A 22680-nucleotide genomic window follows, 5' to 3' on the forward strand; every position below is an offset into this window, starting at 1 on the left:
TTTTGATGCTTCTAAACTTCTGTTTAGAAGAATTCAAATAATTCCTTTTTGATGATTTCCTTGGGATTGGGCCACTGCCTAATACATATGGGGGCCTGCTGACTTTCTCCCAGCAGATGTTGTGGAGAGACCACCACCAGAGGAGTCTTATGGTTTACTCCTCTTTTCTCCACTCTGAACAAATAAACACTTTGCCAAGCTGAGAGTTCATGTGTATAGGAGAATTGGAAGAAATAACTATGGTTGGAACAAAAGTCCGACCAATAGCTGTCAAATCAATAGACACATGACGCTCTGTTTAACTTTCGACAGTGGTCGAAAGAGAAAAGGGCAACATACATGTCGCCTTAATATATGATATGATACAATATAGTGCCCAACCATTCAGAGTTATACAAGATCAACATTTTAGAGTCATTACAGCTTATATGAAGGGACATGGATATGTTGCATTACTAGACAAAAGACGAACATTTATGTTATTGAAACTTACAAGATGACCAGATCCGGGTACAGAGCTGAATATGTTATATTTACGAATGATGCCATTTGGTTTAGTTGGAGGTAGCCAGGAAACCACGACAGTGCTGGATGAGGCTTGCACAGCTTTAATTCCTGCAGGGGGGCCTGGGACTGGATCAAACACAGAAGTCATTAGCAGTGTTCAGGTTATATGCTATACACTATCCTGTTACAGCAAACTCTATTAACTAGCAATTGTCTAAGTAATGTTCTAACCCAATAATAGTGAATCCATGTCCCCAGGCTTCAGGTTACTCACTGTCTTCCTTGGTTTGCAGGTACAACACACTGCTACGTACTCCATCCCCTGCCTGAGTGTAGGCCAGGACTTGCACACTATAATTGGTGAACTTCTCGAGTGATTTCAGCTCCACACGCTCCCGGGGAGTGGTAATATTCTGCATTTCTCCCCATTCTACAGACAAAAAGATACTAGAGTCAAGTAGATGGAAACATGGAATAGTGTTTATTATGGCATGTATGGCATATATAATTCTATACTTCTTATAGAACATGTCTATAAATGCATTATATACACTGACTGGCAATACAGATAGGTACAATGGGTAAACAATACACATCACCACCAAACAACCTCTATATCAATAGAAATCATGTAAGATGTAATGAGGATTCTGGGTGATATGTAAAAATAAACATACATCAAACAGATTTATACATCTGCTATAATACACTCTACACTGCTTCTTTTTCATATCAAGAACCATATTAAGCTTAAAGATATTTCCTTCATAACACGAGTCCCCTCATCGTCATATGTCTGACTTACCTCCATCCGGGTAGAGTGACCAGTAGATGACTCTGTAGCCCTTAAGAACTCCATTGAGGGAGCTTCGAGGTGGCTCAGACCAAGAAATGACTGCTACATCAGATGTGATGGAAAGAGCACGCACATTCTCTGGAGGCTGACTTGGCACTGTAGGTGATATAGAGTAGGTTGTAGTACAAGGATAATGGTGACACTCATAAGGACAGAAATACAAACATGGTAAATATACTATGGAAAATTATAGTCTATATATGTGAGCCAATAACATTAAAAACACTGATGGGCAAAATGAATAATGGATTAACTTATTACAATGGCATTTGTTGATTTAAATGTGCTGAAAACTGGTAAAGTGTAAGCATCTGAGTGGCCTTAATAAAGATTAAATTGTAACCACTAGACCGTGATGTGGAGGAGCAAGCAAGCACCGACCTGTCAGATTAGCGCTTGTTTGCTCCTCATTCCCTGATCACTATTACAAGCGCTGACTGCGAGTAGGTAAAATCAGGGGTTGGCACAGGAAGCTGCAGGAGGGGCTCCCTCCCTGGATGATCTTTAGATTGTCCATAGGAGATAGCGGCGGTCTGCTGCCGCCGCTATTACATGGAGCGATGGCCAGCAGACTGTCGCTAGCATTCTAGTTTTTTTCAACATGTTGAAAGACAAGGATCTTTTAACATGAGCTATTACACCAAGCAATTATTGGCTGTAATGGCTGATATTTGGCCAAATACAGCCGATAATTGCTTGGTGTAATAGGGCTTTAAATCTTCCATGATTCATCCATGACTGGCCTGAAACATGCTGCCAGGGTCACCACTTGTGTTGGAGTGTAACTGTTCTAAATAAAGACTGTGATTTAATACAATTATTATATTTACCGGAATTGGCAGCCCCTATGCTCCTGATTTGTCCCCTACATCACAGGGGTTACATTTGTAGGGCCATGCCTTGAAGGGTCATGGCAATGTTTTGGGCATAAGGGAAATCGACAACAATATTCGGCAAGTGGTGTTAATGTTCTGGCTTATCGAAGTAAATACCTCCAGTGACAATAAAGTGGTTTTATTAAACACTGGCTATTTCAGTTCATACTAAAATAAACCCCTGATCCCTTAAGCTGAATTTTTGGTGAGTGCTTATATAATCAGATGCAGATAAGAGCAGATTTGCTCTTGAGTGTAAACAGCCAGATAAGGTGACAGAGACAAATCCAGCAGAATAATGCAACGCAGAATGAACCTAACATAGGCAGTCGGTAAGAAAGGAAAAGCTCGGGCTCATTGGGTATATAGTGCAAAGTAAATAATTGATAAAATGTTGTTTTATCTGTAACATGAAGCCTCTAGTCTAGACATAAAAGGAGCCCTACAGTATAACGCTATACAAAAAAGTTCTTCCTCTGTAATAAATAGTATATGCTGTAATAAAAGGCAACTCCCCATAGAGGCATAACAAGTAACTACTGCTACCCTGGTGCTACAATGATTCATCATTAACCTTAATAACTGTATAATGAAAGGAATGACAGCTCTCCATTATACAGATGATACAGACAATCCCTGCTAGCTGTAGGTGAATATGTGATTATATGTAAAGGCTGAAAGCTGCAGAAATCTAGTCCTACGTACCCAACTATCATTTGTTGCAATGTTTAGGTGTAGTCAATAAAGATTTCATTTAAAGGGGTTGTCCAGCGAAAATCTTTTCCTTTTAAATCATCTGGTATCAGAAAGTTATACAGATTTGTAATTCACTTCTATTAAAAAATCTCAAGTCTTCCCATACTATTTTCGCTGGACAACGCCTTTAACTCTCTAAGATTTTCCTACAATGATACACTGCAGCTAGCTTAAACCTTATACTAGGTCAGTATGGATTGTTCCATTCACTGACATCAAGCAAAAATTTAAAGGAATGCTGAGCTACAGCATGCATGCCTCCTCCCTTCCCTACCCCTCCCTGCCTTGCATGACTGATGTAAGAAACTAGGTGTTGGAAGCCAGGTCCACTAGGTAATTCTTTGGCACTCTGGTGGGTCAGCCTGACCCAGATTGTTCAAGTCCCCTCTATATATATACTGGCCTGTAGGCATCCAGTGATTTGTAATTTTTCTGACCTTATTCAGAGTTTTAGGGATCCATTTTGGTACTGCCAATACCTAAGATAAAGATATAAAAGAGTACATAAAGAATAATATTGCACTCACCATCCTCTAGTGTAGTAGCATTGATCTCAGTGGAAGAAGGACCAGTTCCGGCTCTGTTAAATGCTTGGACAACCACTCCATACTGGGCAAACTTCTTCATGTTATCCAAAGTGTACACCTCCCCGTCACCTGTAGCTTTCATTTCCACAATACTGTACTGGCCATTACTACCTGGCCCATTTTCCCTATATCCAATCTGGTACCCGCGGATCACGCCATTCTGTAATTCTTTTCTCGGTGCCTAGGGGATTATATATTTATTTAGATATGATTCAGGGTCAGTCATAGGCAAGATTACAGAAATGCAGTGATGTGACCCATAAGAAAGACACTTCTATATAGGCCTTTGATACTATACAATAAAATGTCAGATGAGGCTTGGGGTTAACTAATATGTCAAGTAAAGGTCAGACAGATCATTGAAATGAAAATCTTCCTTTAACCTAGAGTCGACGCACAAAGCGACATGGGTGATACAAGAAATGAGAGGGCTTTGCAGTCTGGTGAGATAAATAGTACTTAAAAATCAAGGGTCAATGTTATTATTACAGGTAGACTGTGTTTTACTATGTTTTTATCAACTAATTAAAAAACTAAGAAGAATAAAAAATATATAAACTGAAATTTATTTTTTCAGCAGTAATCTTACTGCAAAATCTGGCATGAGAGTGGGACTATGTGAGCAATGGGCATGGAGGCTGAGATTTAGGGAATGTGAGAATCAAGGCTAATACTTAAGGTGACCATTCACATCAGACTGAAGAAGTTTGAAGGTTGAACAATTCAATCAATTGAACCATCTCAAGTTTTCACATACAAGATCAGGGAGGTCAACTAAATGACAAACAATCTTTCTGGGGATTATCTAAGAATATTTTGAGAATATAATATTCTTTACCAAATTATTATTTTTTAGCAAAAACATCTGTATTGTACAAAAGATTTAATTCGACTATGCTGCCGATTTAACACATGGCTGACTTCTCTTCAGAAGATTTAGTCCAATGTGTATGGACACCTTTGTTAGGACATAATATATGCCCCTTAGTCCTCCCTACCTTCCAGGTAACTTGGATACTCTGTGAAGTCAAAGGTTGAAGTGTAACATCCATTGGTGGTCCATCAGGAGCTGTGAAAATCCAGAAAACATTGATGTCATTTTACATTCTGCTTTGAAGAATGGTTAAAAGATGAAACAGTGGCGGTTAACGTGGTCTATACTGTAGTGGCTCAGTTGGGTACTATCTCTACTCTCTTCCAGTTATGTTTCACAAGTTGTATACCTAAATTAATTTTCCAGTTTCACAAAAATATGATACTGTGACTACTCACCTGCTTCTTCGGTACTGATTGTAAGCTCTTTACTTGGCTCACTGCGCCCAATCTTATTGAAGGAATACATTCGAATGCTGTAAACAGACGCTGGGTGCAGATCCACAATGTTAGCCTGATTGATGATCGGGGAAATATTTCGTGTAGACTGTTTGAAATCCCAGGTGTCTAGAGGAAATGGAAATGATTGTTAGAAGTGTTGGTTTTGCAGTATATGCTTAAACTGCCTGTGGTAACTTATATGGTATTATCATGTATATTACAATATCTAGTGGTGGAGACAGTGATCCCCCTCCATCCTTCAGCAGCATAAGCAGGGATCTCAGTCCCACTTTTCTTCTTCCAAATAGCGAGAAGAGAACTTGCCAAATGCTTGGGTTTGGCCAAACATGAACGCTTGATATTTCACTCTCGGTGGCTGCAGAAGTTGGATGAAGACCTAGGGAGTCCTGAAATTGATGGAAACAGCCATAGGCTGTTTCCATATTTTCCTGCAGTCCTAAGGCTGCATCCAACTTCTGCAACCACCGGGAATCAAGGCAGAGTATTCAGGTTCAGCCAAACTTAAATGTTTAGCAAGTTCTCTCATCACTACTTACAAACGCTTTTACTTCTACTTTCAAGTCTTATAATTGGTAGAGATGATCAAACAGCGGAAGTTCTATCAAACTTGAACCTTGCCGAAACTTCCACATTTGCAAGATTCGAGTTCGATAGACCCTAAGATTTTCTGCTGTTCGATCATACTTGGAAGGTCAATGACTCAGATACACTGTGTCCATCACATGGTAAATTCTCAGACATATTCATAAGATTTATTAAGCTCTGTTCACAACACCATCCACTACCATAATGTTATCAAAGGTTCTCCAATTCTTGCAAATCTAATGAGAAGGATAGCTGTATTCTACTAAAATGACGGACACCTCTATGGAACTTTGCAGACTTAACTATAGGCCAATGGCATTTTTGTCTGTAGTTTAAGGAATCATGACACTGCCATCATGCTTTCCATTATAACTATCATGAAGGCAGTGTGAACAGAGCCTTACTTGGGTCTACTACTGTGTACAATGCTTGGGCCTACTAAATGCATAAAAGCTACAATCCTGTACATTTTACCCTTGGAAACCCACAAATATCAGATGAAAGTGATCTATGATCACTAACACACAAGGCTAAGCTTTACCTGATTTATTTTTGTATTCAATATCAAAAGCAGTGATGATGCTGTTTCCATCAAACCTCTGAGTCCAACGTAGGTTCATGCTGCGAGCTTTTACTTCTCGGATTTCCAGTTCTGGTGGGTCTGGTGGTTCTGTCAAAGCAAAGTGCAAAAAGGTCAGAAACATCAATAAACCCCCCGCCCTGCTCTCTAAAAAAGAATCTATGTATCTCCATATACCTTGCACTGTGAGCTGAATAAGGCCCCTGTCTTCTCCATACGAATTTATGGCATGACATGAAAAAAACACAGAGTCTCCGCGCTCAGCTGGCTTAAGCTAGGAGAACAGATATAAGTGTTAGGACAAGGCAATTTTATATAGTTATTCCATTGATTTCCAATGACTCCCCCCAACACTAAGGCCATTCTTACTGTCAGAGTTGAGATAACTTCATCTCCACTGTCTTTGGTGGCAATCACGTAGCGTAGGTTCCGGTCCGGATCTATGACCGTGTCCCCTTTTTCCCATCGGATAATAATAGGGCGTTCTCCTCGCGCTGTGCAGTTTAGACCCTTTGTCTGACCTTTGATTGCAATGGTTGTGTTGGGGTGAGAGGTGATGGTAGCAGGAACTAAAAGGCAAAAAAAAGCATGGAAGGATTAGGCAGAGTGCCAGGAGGGAAACAGATTGGTTTATTGGAATACTGCACACTCAGTGCCCAGCTCATGGGCTGCCAAACTCAGAGACAATGTTATATGAAGGACACAGGGTGTTGCAGAAAAACCCATCTGATCCTACGCAGGACATGACAAATAACCAACAAGTCACAACCAAAATTTCCTACATACATATCTCTGCTCTGTTATAGCACACAGTAGCATACGCATCAGATATGCACAGTCTTGTACTGCAAGCATTCTGAGATCTCTCCACCTGGGGGCACTGCCCCCCTCCCTTCAATGATATTACAGGCTCGGGTCGAGATGCAGAAGCAGACGGAAGCCGCGGGCAGCTGAGCTATCTCTCGCTGCGCTTGTAAAGCCGTCTCCAGTGAAGTGGCAGAGAGACACGCTCCACATCATTTCAATTTGTAGTACGGCCGAAGAGAGGGGGAGAAAGATAGAAAGAGTAGGGTGGGGGGAAGAGGGTGAGGGGAGAGAAAGAAGAAGGGAAGGGTGGAGTGAAGGAGGCATGCAAACGAAAGACGGAGAAAGCAAAGAATTAAAAAACCTAGAGTAATGAGCAATCGCATCATGATCTTAAGCTTATACCTGAAAAAAAAAACATGAAAAACATATACAAACGTATGCAACTCAATGCATGTCTACTATTTGTACATATGCATTAAATGTTTAGCTATACATTTCTATGTTTTTTTTATAATTTCTTAACAAAAAAGTATATGCTTTGCCCTATAAAGAAAGTTATGAAATTTAACTCCAATCCTCTTAGTGTGCATGGCTTAAAATTAAAGGAAAAAAGGGTACCTGTAGAAATATCACACTATATGTACCCTATGTAACCCTATATATAATCGTAAATGAGATAAAATATCATCGAAAGTATGATTTTTAGGCGGGAACATCATGGGGTAGGTTTCTAGAAATCGTTTTTAACGGAATGTATACATTTGACAGATGGCAAAATTATGATAGGATAAGACTCCTATGGCGTATAAATGTATTACAGTTCTCTACAAATCTGAGCTGCACAAAACTGTGATAAGACACCTGTAGCAATGACTTCAATGTAAGCTGAGCTGCAATAACCAAAAATGGCCACTACAGAAGATGAACAGAGCCATGGTAGCTACAATTTTAATTTTTGTGTCAGCTGTGCTTCTTAATCCTAAAATTTAAGAATTTGCTGTAACTCTAAGTGGCAAAACAAAGACCAAATCATCCAAACTCCATTGCTGAAGTCCAAGGTTGACCCGCAATACACTGTATGTACAGCTGCACAGGGCCAGTAGGTGTTGGGGCCCACTACCATCGCAGAAGCAGCTTTATACATATATTAGGTAACTGACCTAATACATTTTTATGGGTCATTATTACTGGTGGATTGTTTAAAAGCATACTTAGGGTTCGCTGTAATAAGCTAGTTATATAAGTTATAGTTATATGGTATATCAATGAGACAGGGTTGGGCTATGCTCCCCACATTAGTAGTGCTCCCAATAAAAAGCTATTCTTCATAATGCTACTCCTGATAACTATAATGGTGTATCTATGAGACAGGGGTGGGCTATGCTCCCCCTTATTACTGCTACTCCTGATGATACTAGTGGTATATCTATATGGGCTATGCTCCCCCCTCAGTAGTTATACTCCTTATAAGCAGTAGACAACACCAAAACTTCACCTTTTAGAGGCCGCTTTCTTTACAACTAAAGAACAGTGTAAGCCTTATGCATTTCTATGGTAGTGGTGTTATCTCAGCTTTGTGCTCGTCTGCATAGTAACTAGTACTGTACAGAGATATGTATATTAGTCTTTTTAATGGTGGGATACATGATGTATATTTTATACGGGTGTTTTACATTGCTGACCTGGAAACTCTAATGAAAAGCCAAGCAGAATGTTAATGTGGAAATAAATAAATAATACTCCTTATAAAGTGCAGCTCTCCATCCTCTTAATTCATGGCCGACTAAGCGCACCAGAAAAAAAAAAATCCTGCTATGTGTTAAGGGAGACGTTCACATTTAACAACCAAAACCCGTTAGAATAGTCCTCGGGAGTACTAAACGTTCAGCCCAAAACTGAGCCCTACAAGATGTCTGACGCTGAGGAGGTCAGCCTGTGTATATAGTCCATGGCTGTCCATGTAAATAGAGTATATACTGTATACTGGGGGAGATTTATCAAACATGGTGTATAGTGAAACTGGCTCAGTTGCCCCTACCAACCAATCAGATTCCACTTTTCATTCCTCACAGACTCTTTGGAAAATGAAAGGTGGAATCTGATTGGTTGCTAGGGGCAACTGAGTCAGTTTCACTTTACACCATGTTGATAAATCTTCCCCATTGTGTGTATATTTAATATTTTTACTCAGTTTACCCTGAGCACCACTTAGATGGACCCGTCAGTTTAATAAAACACATGCATATTCCTGGGACTGCATTCAGGTGTCTTAATGGGAATGTAAGACATTAGAGAAGTCTGAATGCTGCTTCCCCCTAATGCTCAAAGATCATGTGTCAGGAAGGCATTGCCGAGTTGCAGCATACATGCCCCCTCTCTCCCCCGTCCATCCCTGCTTTGACTTTTTCTGCTACGTGGATTAGTGCGGACCTCTGTTTTATTATGTCCAACTATTATCAAAGTGTGATAATTCTATGTCACGATTTCATTACTCGGAATTTATAACTATTTCAATCAATCATTCTTATTTCTTAAAATAAATCTGAGCGTTTTTACATGCAGTGAAATATGCACACTATGGCAATAACACATAATGCCACGTTTATGTGATTAACAGAGAACAGACTGACAATGGATTATAGAGGGTCTCTGCAGGGTAACAGACTTACCCCCTCCTCCAATCTGCAACCCTACAGCTTCCTATTGATTTGCTAGAATGTCATCACTAATACTTCATCAATATCCCATCAATGAACATAAGCAGTGTAACCTTCTAATGCTCTTAGGGAAATCATATAGAAGCCAACCCAGATAATACCACAAAATGATGCTTAGAAGTTAATCTATGCAAAACCCACACTGGAGTTAGATGAGTACAATAAAAGAATATGACTCCCTTGTCCTGATTCTTGTCATGCACACAGTCATATTAGGTATTACCATAGAAATGCCCATGAGCACTCCGCCGGACCTCTGCATCCCTCTGATTATATACAGCGACGTACAGAATAATTTTTGTCAGATTCCATATGTATCTGGCAGAAAATAAATTGTGCCATGTTCTATCAGACTCCCTGTGTATGGAGGGGTTCTCTTATAGCGTTGCTTAGAGGGAAGAATATCTTTGTACACACAAAGATCCATCAGAACCTTTACAGTTTGGGGCTAAAGGAACCATACAGGCTCCAAACGCTGGCATAAAGCTGTACACCCTGCTATGTACATGAGCCCTTAGGATATGTGCACACAGGAAAATACACACACACACACAGGAAAACACACACACGGCAGCAATTCCAATAGGTATGGTCGGGATTCTGTGTCACATTTTTCCTCTCTTAAGAGCGTATATTATTGCATTTTTCGGTGCAGATTAGCCCCATCCAATAATATTTTCAGTGCGGTATATGTGCGGAATAAGTGACACTTGACTTGTCTTCAGTTTTTTTTTTTTTTAGATCTGTATAGAAAAAAGACATGATGCAGCCCACAATATAAATTACTGCAAGTTTTACCATACATTGCACATGTTTTTGTTGCATATTTTGTCACCTAAAATGTATACCAACAGATGCTGGGTGAACCCATGATCAGAGTGACTTCTAGTCAGGTTATGATTCATCTAGTCTATTACTATTGATTGGTTTTAGTAATTGGGTGGGGAGCTAGGACAACCATGCAGAAAGTGATTTTATTGAGATTTCTAAAGCTGGAAAAAGACATCCACCTATGACCCTCTAGCTATTTCATACTTTCATCCATGCTTGCAAATGTTCAGATTTTTCTAGAAGACTTCCGTGAACGTGGGGATTTTTTATCTGCAAAGTTTTTTGTCCAGGTGTCAATTTTTACACACTTTTGGGGGATATTTATTAAACCTGGTGTAAAGTGAAACCGGCTCAGTTGCCCCTAGCAACAAATCAGATTCCACTTTTCATTCCTCACAGACTCTGGAAAATGAAAGGTGGAATCTGATTGGTTGCTAGGGGCAACTGAGACAGTTTCACTTTACACCATGTTTGATAAATCTCCCCCTGTGTATATTCTTGCTTTCTTTAAGCAAAATTTACTCACATTTCAATTTTTATTTTTTTTGTATCCAGAACTTACTTTTCACAGTAAGAAACATTGACTTGCTGATGTCTGTGCCCACACCGTTACTGGCCTGGCACAGGTAATAGCCGATATCCTCTTCGAGTACATGGCGAATATGTAAGGAGCTGTTCGGCAGAATCTGAATCCGGCCAGTGAGTGGCACAGGGTGGTATTGCTGGGGGTTCCCACTACCTGGATTGAGACAAAAGAGAAGACAATTGATGAATATGAAAGAGGAATCAGCACTTCTGCTGCTGCCGCATGTGCGGAGCCGAGACTTAATGATGTGTGACAGAGCTGTAGCCCATAGTGTCGCAGTACACATGACGGGGAGGAAGATACTGCATCTGTTTGATGTCTATATGTCAGTGTAGAACTGCATAATGGCGAGCTGTCACTGAGAGGTGTAGTGTAAGTGACACCGAGTCCTACTAATGCCAGAGAGCGTGTGCATTTACAGTGTGTGTCAGGGCCATGTCTTCAGGACTACTACTCATACCTTTGGCATGTTTCCAGACCACTTTAGGAGGTGGATAGCCATCGACAGAACAATTCAAGACCCCGGCTTTGCCATAAATTCCGTCTTGGTTGTTTGGCTGAACAACAAATCTGGGAGGCACTGTGACAGGAGGGAAGAGATAAACCTCTTTTTCATTGCGGATCATAATACAACAACAGGGTGTTTATAATGCATGTCATTACCGCTGAGCATTAACAATGCGGAGAAGTTTTCTTTGAAATAACTATGAAAGGACAGCACTTCTTTACATTTCTTCTTAGGATCCTATATCACACCGATCCTCATGGAGATGACTGCAGAACATTCTAGATTTTGTGCAGAATTACACCTATATTTTATATCTCTCAAAGTATTTGTTAGAGGATTAGAGATTCGGTGCATGTATTTCCGATAATCTTGTAGAGAACTGCACATTATATCCACAGTCAACCAGAGGATTGTACCTCACTGATAGAATCCTGCAAAGCACAGCACCTTGCTTGCAAAACTACCCTGACTATGGCACCTTGAACCTTATCCTATCCAGAGCACTCCACCTTGCTCTGCCCTCAAAACTACCCTGAGCATGGTACATTGTCACACAGAGAACCGCACCCAAAGCCGCACGGAGCACTAAAACCGGTGAACCCAGAGCCACACAGAGCACTACACCGTGGACCCAAAGCCACACAGGGAACTACACTGTGGACCCAAAACCACACAGAGCACTACACTGTGGACCCAAAGCCACACAGGGAACTACACTGTGGACCCAAAACCACACAGAGCACTACACTGTGGACCCAAAGCCACACAGAGCACTACACCGTGGACCCAAAGACACACAGAGCACTACACCATGGACCCAAAGCCACACAGAGCACTACTCCATGGACCCAATGCCACACAGAGCAGTACACCATGGACCCAAAGCCACATACAGCATTACACTGTGGACCCAAAACCACACAGAGCACTACACTGTGGACCCAAAGCCACACAGGGAACTACACTGTGGACCCAAAACCACACAGAGCACTACACTGTGGACCCAAAGCCACACACAACACTATATTGTGGACCCAAAGCCACACAGAGCACTACATCGTGGACCCAAAGCCACATACAGCATTACACCGTGGACTCAAAACCACACAGAGCTTTACATTGTGGACCCAAAGCCACACAAAAGACTACATTGTGAACCCAAAGCCACACAGAGCACTGCATCGTGGACCCAAAGCCACACAGAGCACTGCATCGTGGACCCAAAGCCACACAGAGCACTGCATCGTGGACCCAAAGCCACAAAGAGCACTGCATCGTGGACCCAAAGCCACATAGAGCATTACACCATGGACTCAAAGACACACAAAGCTTTTCATTGTGGACCCAAAGCCACACAGAGCACTATATCCTTGGATTCCAAGCCACACAGGGAACTACACTGTGGACCCAAAACCACACAGAGCACTACACTGTGGACCCAAAGCCACACAGGGAACTACACTGTGGACCCAAAACCACACAGAGCACTACACTGTGGACCCAAAGCCACACAGAGCACTACACCGTGGACCCAAAGACACACAGAGCACTACACCATGGACCCAAAGCCACACAGAGCACTACTCCATGGACCCAATGCCACACAGAGCAGTACACCATGGACCCAAAGCCACATACAGCATTACACTGTGGACTCAAAGCCACACAGAGCTTTACATTGTGGACCCAAAGCCACACACAACACTATATTGTGGACCCAAAGCCACACAGAGCACTACATCGTGGACCCAAAGCCACATACAGCATTACACCGTGGACTCAAAACCACACAGAGCTTTACATTGTGGACCCAAAGCCACACAAAAGACTACATTGTGAACCCAAAGCCACACAGAGCACTGCATCGTGGACCCAAAGCCACACAGAGCACTGCATCGTGGACCCAAAGCCACAAAGAGCACTGCATCGTGGACCCAAAGCCACATAGAGCACTGCATCATGGACCCAAAGCCACATAGAGCATTACACCATGGACTCAAAGACACACAGAGCTTTTCATTGTGGACCCAAAGCCACACAGAGCACTATATCCTTGGATTCCAAGCCACACAGAGAACTACACTGTGGACCCAAAACCACACAGAGCACTACACCGTGGACCCAAAGCCACACAGAGCACTACACCATGGACCCAAAACCACACAGAACACTACTCCATGGACCCAATGCCACACAGAGCAGTACACCATGGACCCAATGCCACATACAGCATTACACCGTGGACCCAAAGCCACATGGAGCACTACACCATGGACCCAAAGCCACACAGAGCACTACTCCATGGACCCAATGCCACACAGAGCACTACACCGTGGACCCAATGCCACACAGAGCACTACACCGTGGACCCAAAGCCACATACAGCATTACACCATGGACTCAAAGCCACACAGAGCACTACACCGTGGACCCAAAGACACACAGAGCACTACACCATGGACCCAAAGCCACACAGAGCACTACTCCATGGACCCAATGCCACACAGAGCAGTACACCATGAACCCAAAGCCACATACAGGATTACACCGTGGACTCAAAACCACACAGAGCTTTACATTGTGGACCCAAAGCCACACAGAGCACTACACCGTGGACCCAAAGCCACACAGAGCACTACACCATGGACCCAAAGCCACACAGAGCACTATTCCATGGACCCAATGCCACACAGAGCAGTACACCATGGACCCAAAGCCACATACAGCATTACACCGTGGACTCAAAGCCACACAGAGCACTACACCGTGGACCCAAAGCCACACAGAGCACTACTCCATGGACCCAATGCCACACAGAGCAGTACACCATGGACCCAAAGCCACATACAGGATTACACCATGGACTCAAAGACACACAGAGCTTTTCATTGTGGACCCAAAGCCACACAGAGCACTATATCCTTGGATTCCAAGCCACACAGAGAACTACACTGTGGACCCAAAACCACACAGAGCACTACACCGTGGACCCAAAGCCACACAGAGCACTACACCATGGACCCAAAGCCACACAGAGCACTACTCCATGGACCCAATGCCACACAGAGCAGTACACCATGGACCCAAAGCCACATACAGCATTACACCGTGGACCCAAAGCCACACAGAGCACTACTCCATGGACCCAATGCCACACAGAGCACTACACCGTGGACCCAAAGCCACACAGAGCACTACTCCATGGACCCAATGCCACACAGAGCAGTACACCATGGACCCAAAGCCACATACAGCATTACACTGTGGACTCAAAGCCACACAGAGCTTTACATTGTGGACCCAAAGCCACACACAACACTACATTGTGGACCCAAAGCCACACAGAGCACTACATCGTGGACCCAAAGCCACATACAGCATTACACCGTGGACTCAAAACCACACAGAGCTTTACATTGTGGACCCAAAGCCACACAAAAGACTACATCGTGGACCCAAAGCCACACAGAGCACTGCATCCTGGACCCAAAGCCACATAGAGCACTGCATTGTGGACCCAAAGCCACATAGAGCACTGCATTGTGGACCCAAAGCCACATAGAGCACTGCATCGTGGACCCAAAGCCACATAGAGCACTGCATCATGGACCCAAAGCAACATAGAGCATTACACCATGGACTCAAAGCCACACAGAGCTTTTCATTGTGAACCCAAAGCCACACAGAGCACTATATCCTTGGATTCCAAGCCACACAGAGGACTAGACTGTGGACCCAAAGCCACACAGAGCATTGCCTTTAGCACTCTAAGCTACACAGAGCACTGCATGATTCCCCCAAAGCCATGTAGAGCACTACACCTTACTTCCAAAGCCATGCAGACAATAGCATCTTATTCAACCAATTCAGGAGCAATTCAGAGAACTGTATCTTGTTTTGCCCTCAAAACTACCCTGAGCATGGCACCTTGCTGCTAAAATCATACAGAGCACTGCACCTTGCACCTAAAACCACACATAGCTCTACACCTCGGTCTCAAAGCCACACAGAGCACTGCATCTAGCACCCTAAGCACTGAATCCTTACCTAATAAGCCATGCAGGCACTGCATACATCTCTTGAAGCTACTCTGCCATGGTACCTTGTTCCTAAAACCGTGCAGAAAACGCCACCTTAAAAGCCACACAGAGCACACAGCATCCTTCTCCCAAAGCCATGTATAGCACTGCACCTTGCTTCCAATACATCACAGATCACTGCACCCAGAGCTACCCTAGGCTACCAAACCCATGCAGACAACTACACCCTACACCTTAAGCCATGCAGACGGCTGCACCTTGCCCTCGACACTACCCTGAGCATGGCACTTTGCTCCTAAAATAAAGTGATATCCAAGATCAAGAAGTTCTGTACATACTATTCCAACAACAACAATACTGTACTTCAATCATAGCCTCTCATCTGCAACATATGCAGAGCATTGCACCTCCTACACATGATAATACGCATACCTCACTAGGCAGCTACAATAAGCTTATAACATACACACACTGTTCTGCACCTCATAATACCTTCCCCATATCTGTCCTGTGATATTTATTCCAGGCAGCACAAACCAATGAATATTTATCTGTATGTGTCTGTGCTTATTATATATTCATGATTATATCACCCAGCAGCCCTGAATCACCCGCTCATTACATATTCATGCTTACATTAACACAGCGCATTAAAAACTCGTTAAATCCACAGGGCCCATTAACCCTCTAGAAGCTGTCACTCACAAGGAAGCAGTGAGAGAGACATGTCACCAATACAACAAGAGCGCTCTCCTCCAAGGCCTGACACATTGCTATTAGACTGGGGTTTCTGTCTCTGCATTAAAGGGGCTCTTTAACTGCAGGCGGCGAGGATGAGGAGGGGCGTGTTTGTTTACATATATCCTTCCGATGCAAGGGTTTGCATGGCGGTAACCTATTCCTATTAGTAAGACATACATATGACCATCACCCAAGATCACGGCTCATAATGAACTTAATCATCCAATGACTTCTGCGCCCCTTACATAGTTCCACTTAGTAGCTGCAATACTATTGTACCCCAATGATATCTGGGATTTCTTAGCAATGCTTAGAAGACATAAAGGTTTCTGTGATAAATGCTAACCTAATTTGAGATTCTGAGTTAAAGGGGTTATCCAGCGCTACAAAAACATGGCCACTTTTGCTCCGCTCTTGTCCAGTTCAGGTGTGGTTTGCAATTAAGCTCCATTTACTTCAATGGAACTGAGTTTTAAACCCCACCTAATCTGGAGACAAGAGCGGGGCAAAAGTGGCCATGTTTTTGTAGTGCTGGATAACCCCTTTAACTCAGAATCTCATAATAGGTTAGCATTTATCACAGTTGAGGGTCTTCATCTCTTGGATCCCCTAAAGCACTTACTTACATTGGTCTAAACAGTATCACATCAACAACATTAAATAGACATAAAATATATCAAATCTGCAGCTAACACAATACGTGAGAATGAACCCTGTACTTTTTCCCTTTGGAGGACATTGTGTAATACCTATATTCACCTGTAGGGGCACTGCAGGGAAACTAAACACTTACTGCAAGGTTACTGAGACACTTTGGGGGAGATATATCAAAGGGTGTCAAATTTAGATTGGTGCAAACTGCCCACAGCAACCAATCACAGCTCAGCTTTCAACTCTGGTAAAATGAACCAGAGCTGTGATTGGTTGCTGGGGCCAGTTTGCACCTATCTAAATTTTACACCCTTTGATAAATCTCCCCCTTTGTGATCACCAGGTTAACTAGCAGAGAACCCTCCCAGTTTCTAGTAGGGTTGTTGCTTGTTTCCCCACACCTCCAAGTTAATATACTAAAAACTATAAATCCACATTTCTATGTAAAGTTCAGAAAACAGTTTTGACACTTATTTCTGCCTCGCCGTCCTCATTTTCCCTTTGTTTCCGCTCCAATCCTCACCACTGGGTTTAGCGAAATATCATAAAATTAAGCCATTTGTATTCAGCTGGTTTTGACTTGCAAAAATGAGAAAAGCGGAGGAAATAAGGAGCCAGGGTGGGGAGAGGACGCCATGTACACGGGTGACTTGTAAGCAAGAAAATGCATGGGATTACTGTCAGGTTACTTCCAATGGCAGAAATGGCTGTAGCCTCATCTTCTTGTGCAAAAATTTTAAAAGGACACGCTATGGCTGTCAGGTGAAAAATGTACTGAGGTTTTTCTAAGGGGTTATACAGAATATCTATAGGAACTAGATAGCCATTTTCCTTTTGTGAAAATATGGCAATTTTGGTTGGTGAATGGTTCTTCTAACATCTCTTACCAGAAGCATCCCATTTTCAAAATGGGTCAGAAATGTAATAATGCAGCTTAACCTAGGCATGACATGGATGTTTGAGAAGTCCTGCTAAGAGTTGACACCAGACATATGCAGGTGTATGTGTATAAAACTGCACTGGTCTGCCATGAAATCAAAATGTAACAGAGGACGTGTTAACGTGCCAGAACAGAACGTGCCATTAGCTCCTTGCCCTGTCACTTACAATACTATGAGAGATCGGAAGTAGTGGGGACCTGTCGCCGGTCTAGGTCTAGGTCCTGTCGCCGATGCAGGCAGGTACAATGATGTTACAGAGTGTAGTCTATACAAGAGCAGGGATGAAGCAGAAAATGTCAGAACGGTTGCAAAGAGTGCCTACAGGGGCACCTATCTACCAGGGGGCATCTAACTACACACTGGGGGAGGGAGGGGGCATCTACTGGGAGTCACCTGTCTGCATACTAAGGGCAGTATCTTGTATCCAACCAATCCAGCATTCTCTTTCAGGTAAAATATTACTTTTTTTTACAACATTAACACATATAATACACATTAACAGCTGCCAGGAAACCACTCACCTTTCTGCTTACAGGGTTGCACCTACTTACTGGGGGTATCTATCTTCCTACTGGGGGCACCTATCTACCTACTGGGGGTGACTATCTACCTCCTGGGGGCACCTATCTACCTACTGTAGGTACCTTTGTGCTTACTGGGGAAACCTATCTACCAACTAGGAGCATCTATCTACTGGGGCACCTATGTAGCCAGAAAGGGCATCTATCTAAATACTCAGGGAAACTACATAACTACTGGCACATCTACCTAAATACTAGGGACCTTGTAGGAGAAAGGGGACATTAGTAGCATTTGGGGCATTGGGCACTGTGGGTGGGACAGGAGGAGAAGAAAATATAATTACTGTGAGCTTGGGAAGAGCAGGTGTGGAGCTGGTATATACTGCTATAAGATCACTCTATGAGTGTTTTATTGGTCTATATAGTTTTCTCTGAAGTAACAGCATGGCAGTATTATTCAGTCACTGTGTGGTAGTACTGTGTTGTCACGGTGTGATGGTATTATTGGTCTTGGCTTTTGTTCACCTACAGTCTGGTGGAAATACTCATTACATGGTGGTAGCAGTGTAATGATGTGGGGTATTTTTTATGTATTATTGATTTTTATCATATCCATTTGCTGCATCAAATGCCTAGTCTGACCCTGTAAAACACCAGTGTAGACATGTGCTAGAGCAAATGTCCAGGTGCCACATTACACTGGGTGGTGGGTTCAGGGTGCTCCCCAGTATAAGGCTGCTAAAGTGTGAGGGTGGCTGGGTATGTTTCCAGAGAGGGGCACTGTGCAGACTGTGTATCTAGTAGTAGTATCTAGAGTCTCACACACCGATAAAGACTGTTGTCCAGAAACTGTACATAGTTTAAAGATGGCTGCCCGCAAAGATTGTTTTCTTTGTTCCCTTTAGTGGCTGGCGGCAGGCCTACTTAGCATGTAGGACTGTTACAGTGAAAGTCCTCCTGGCAGAGAGACTCTGTATATAAGTCGTGGTGTACAGTAACGTTTACACTTCTCTGTCCATCTGCCTTTATTGTTCTGGGCCATCCAGAACCTGAAACCCTTGTGTGCCCCCCCTGCAGGCATACCCCCACCCCAACACCTTCTTATAGATATATGCTTTACATAACTATATAGATCAGGAAAAGGCCAAGAGAATGAAAGCGAGAGCGTATGTATCAGAGACGGAAGACAATAAATGACACATAGCTAGACCGAGCATGAAAATGTCACAGATAAAAAATCATCCTCATCATATGGAAATGGAGCCTGTGTCTCCAAAACCTGCCCCGCTGCTTAATGTTACTGGTGCTTGAAAATTTTTAGATAAGAAGATTTAATACTACATATTATCTGGGTTTCTATAGGTTTTATATAATGAACGGCTTTTGGATTGTAAAGCATTATCCATATCATGGCAGCGTCTTATTACTCATGTAACATTGCTGCTGCTCTATCACATAGATCACCTGTCTATGCCACCAACTCTCTTCTCTTACCTCGCACTATAAGTTGCCTCTCCCGGCTCACAGTGGCTGCATCATTACTTGCTATGCAGGTGTAATTGCCATTGTGCTTGAGGGACACACTGGAGATCTGCAGGGAGCTCATGAATTCCTTGGTCTCGATAGTGATGCCGGAGCCCGAGACTATAACCTGTCCATCCTTGCGCCATGTGATACGAATTGGCATGTCTCCGGAGGACACTACACATGGGATATAAAGCAGTTGTCCGATGGAAGCCGGAGGGAACTCAAAAGGCTGAATAAGTGGGGGCACTGTGAAGTAAACATAGTTGGAATTAGTCATTGACATAAAGAAAAAAAAAAAAATAAAATTATATATATATATATGTGTGTGTGTGTGTGTGTGTGTGTGTGTGTATAATCAATACAGTTATAGTAATACTTGATTTCCTGAATAAAATAACACAGCTGAATCAGCCTTCCTGGGACTCCATGGATCCATGTTGTGCTGCCCCTCTGTCATTCCTTATGGAAATGCATCAATAAACCGGAAACTGACAGCTTCTATTCAACTTGCCAATTGGGAACGTCCCTATACAGTCTGATGTTGTATAACAGGGAGAAGGCTAAAGGCACTCACCAAGTAAAAGGTAACTTCTTTATGTCTTCAATACTTGGTACAATGAACACTACAGTGGGGTTTAGACACAGACACAATTATCAATTATCTAAACCCCACTGCAATGTTCATTGTACCTGTCCAAGTGTTAAAGAAATAAAAAGGTTATTTTTTTTCTTGGTGAGTGCCCATTTCCCTCTCACTAACCTCTTTTTTATGTCCTATACCTTCTGGATAGAGACCACTATTTGTAGGACATTGAAAAGACCCTCCCACTCTTAAGTTAATTCTGCAAACAGGTGTAGACCATGCAGAAACATATGCTTGCTCTAGAGAGGATGTAGATTTCAGTGGAAGTCCTGCAAGAGGCGCGGATCCTGATGGTTTCTCTAAGAGGCGTTCACCTCTTCCTAAATCTGGCTGGTAAATGGCTCGGGGCTTTATTTAAGACTGGTGTATGTCCCCCACAGTCTTTTCCATCACAAGCTCCATTATACGTCTATAAGGCTCATCTCGTGTAGGGAGATGGAGATGACAGGGAGCCAGGGTGTGAAGCACCTAAAGGGGTTATCCAGTGCTACAAAAACATGGCCACTTTCTTTCAGAGACAATACGACTCTTGTCTCTAATTCAGGTGCAGTTTGCAATTAAGCTCCATTGACTTCAATGGAACTGAGCAGCAAACCCCCCCCCCCCCCAAGCTGGAGACAAGAGAGGGGCTGTCTCTGGAAGAAAGTGGCCACGCTTCTCCCTGCTGATTCTAATGATCGGTGGGAGTTTGAACACACTTCTGCATTGTTAACTTAATAAAGAATATATTTATTTACTAAAGAAGACATGTCTGGAGACGGGGCACATCCTAATAAAGAATGTAACTTTTGTAGGCATAGGCAAAATACCACGGACTTTGGGAGGAAAAATACTCCAGGAGTCAACCTGACTTTGTAGGCATTAACAAAAAAAAAACAAGCCAAAAATACAGGTGCTGATAGCACATGTCAAAGGCTCATTGGCTACTGGGCTCTTATTTATCCCTGCTTGTAACTGGAGAAAAGAATCTGTTTCCTAAAGACACGATGAGGCACTTACAGTATCTTATGGGACTTCAAGTTACCTACAAAAAGTGCAGTGGATGTGCAAGGCCCCAGCAGCGGGGCAGAGTAAGCCAGGGAAGCGGTGCACAATCTCAGTCTCGCTCTCACACGCCGTTCTATTCATTAGGAAGGATCTCTCCCTGGGTGCTCCTGAATAATTGATGCGCTGGAGAAGCTTTTAAGTCTCCGGCAGATCTGGGAGACCACGACGGACGCATTATTTTTTAAAAGCCAACAAACACTACGGAAAACAGCGAGCAGGGGCTCTGAGTAAAGGGCAGGGCATTAATACACTGTGTTTACACAGCAGGTCCCTGTGCTGGGGCTTGTCAGAGAAACAGATCAGGGGTGAGGAGGAGGTGGGGAGGGAGGGTTATGCTGTACAGGACAGAGCCATAGCTTTATACAGGAGTGCAGTTAATACAGGGCATAGAAGTGGTAATTCTACACTGCACATATCATAACGTTATTAGCACCATGAGAGGGCATGCTAAAGGGCTTCAAAAAAAATCAAACATGACAAAAAGCATCACTGCAATAAAACCTTTCTGCATTTAATAATGCACTATAGCCTCTGGTTGTTAAAAAGGATAAGAAAAACAGTCAAAAACACTGTGGGAGACATTAAAAAAAAAAAAGAAGAGCCCCAGACATACACGATTTGCCCCTTTTCTGTGGCGGATCACCAGCCGTATCCCTCGCGTGACCTCCTCCTGCGACTCATTTATCAAGGTTTGCGCTTGGAAACAGGTGTAAACCGGGCAAAAAAAAATACACCTGCTCTTTTTGTGTAATTCCCACGCCAAGCACAGGTCCCACCTGATTCACTAAGAGGTGTTGTCCAATGTGATGAAATCGAAACAGAAAGAATATTAGAATGTTGCCAAGATTTTCATTAGGTCTCATTCAGGTATCTATACTGTTGTTAGTTTGGGTCATCAGACTTGCAGTCAGGCCGGGCCTATGTAATGGCTGCATTGCATGTTTAGCAGCCTGACAGAAGAAGCAGAGACTTATTAGTGACTTTCAATTATCCTTTCTATTGATGGGGCTTGTCCAGGATTAGAGAAAAATGGTTACAA

The 22680-nt window shown here is 42.9% G+C and overlaps 1 protein-coding gene across 2 annotated transcripts in view; it reads right to left on the reverse strand.

Moving 5' to 3' along the window:
• Positions 1–22680, reverse strand: part of DSCAML1 (DS cell adhesion molecule like 1) — a 164228-nt gene that overhangs the window by 9864 nt on the left and 131684 nt on the right. For both annotated transcript variants that reach the window (XM_069947261.1, XM_069947262.1), the window contains exons 9-20: positions 19919–20197; positions 11483–11602; positions 10999–11175; positions 6451–6650; positions 6259–6355; positions 6043–6171; positions 4854–5021; positions 4580–4650; positions 3522–3762; positions 1313–1459; positions 782–937; positions 494–633 (exon numbers count right to left, since the gene is read on the reverse strand). In XM_069947261.1, coding sequence (XP_069803362.1) covers positions 494–633; positions 782–937; positions 1313–1459; positions 3522–3762; positions 4580–4650; positions 4854–5021; positions 6043–6171; positions 6259–6355; positions 6451–6650; positions 10999–11175; positions 11483–11602; positions 19919–20197 — 1925 coding nt within the window. The remainder of the gene's footprint in view (positions 1–493; positions 634–781; positions 938–1312; positions 1460–3521; positions 3763–4579; positions 4651–4853; positions 5022–6042; positions 6172–6258; positions 6356–6450; positions 6651–10998; positions 11176–11482; positions 11603–19918; positions 20198–22680) is intronic.

This window comes from Dendropsophus ebraccatus, chromosome 12 (genome assembly GCF_027789765.1).
Source record: "Dendropsophus ebraccatus isolate aDenEbr1 chromosome 12, aDenEbr1.pat, whole genome shotgun sequence".
NCBI classification, from domain to species: domain Eukaryota; kingdom Metazoa; phylum Chordata; class Amphibia; order Anura; family Hylidae; genus Dendropsophus; species Dendropsophus ebraccatus.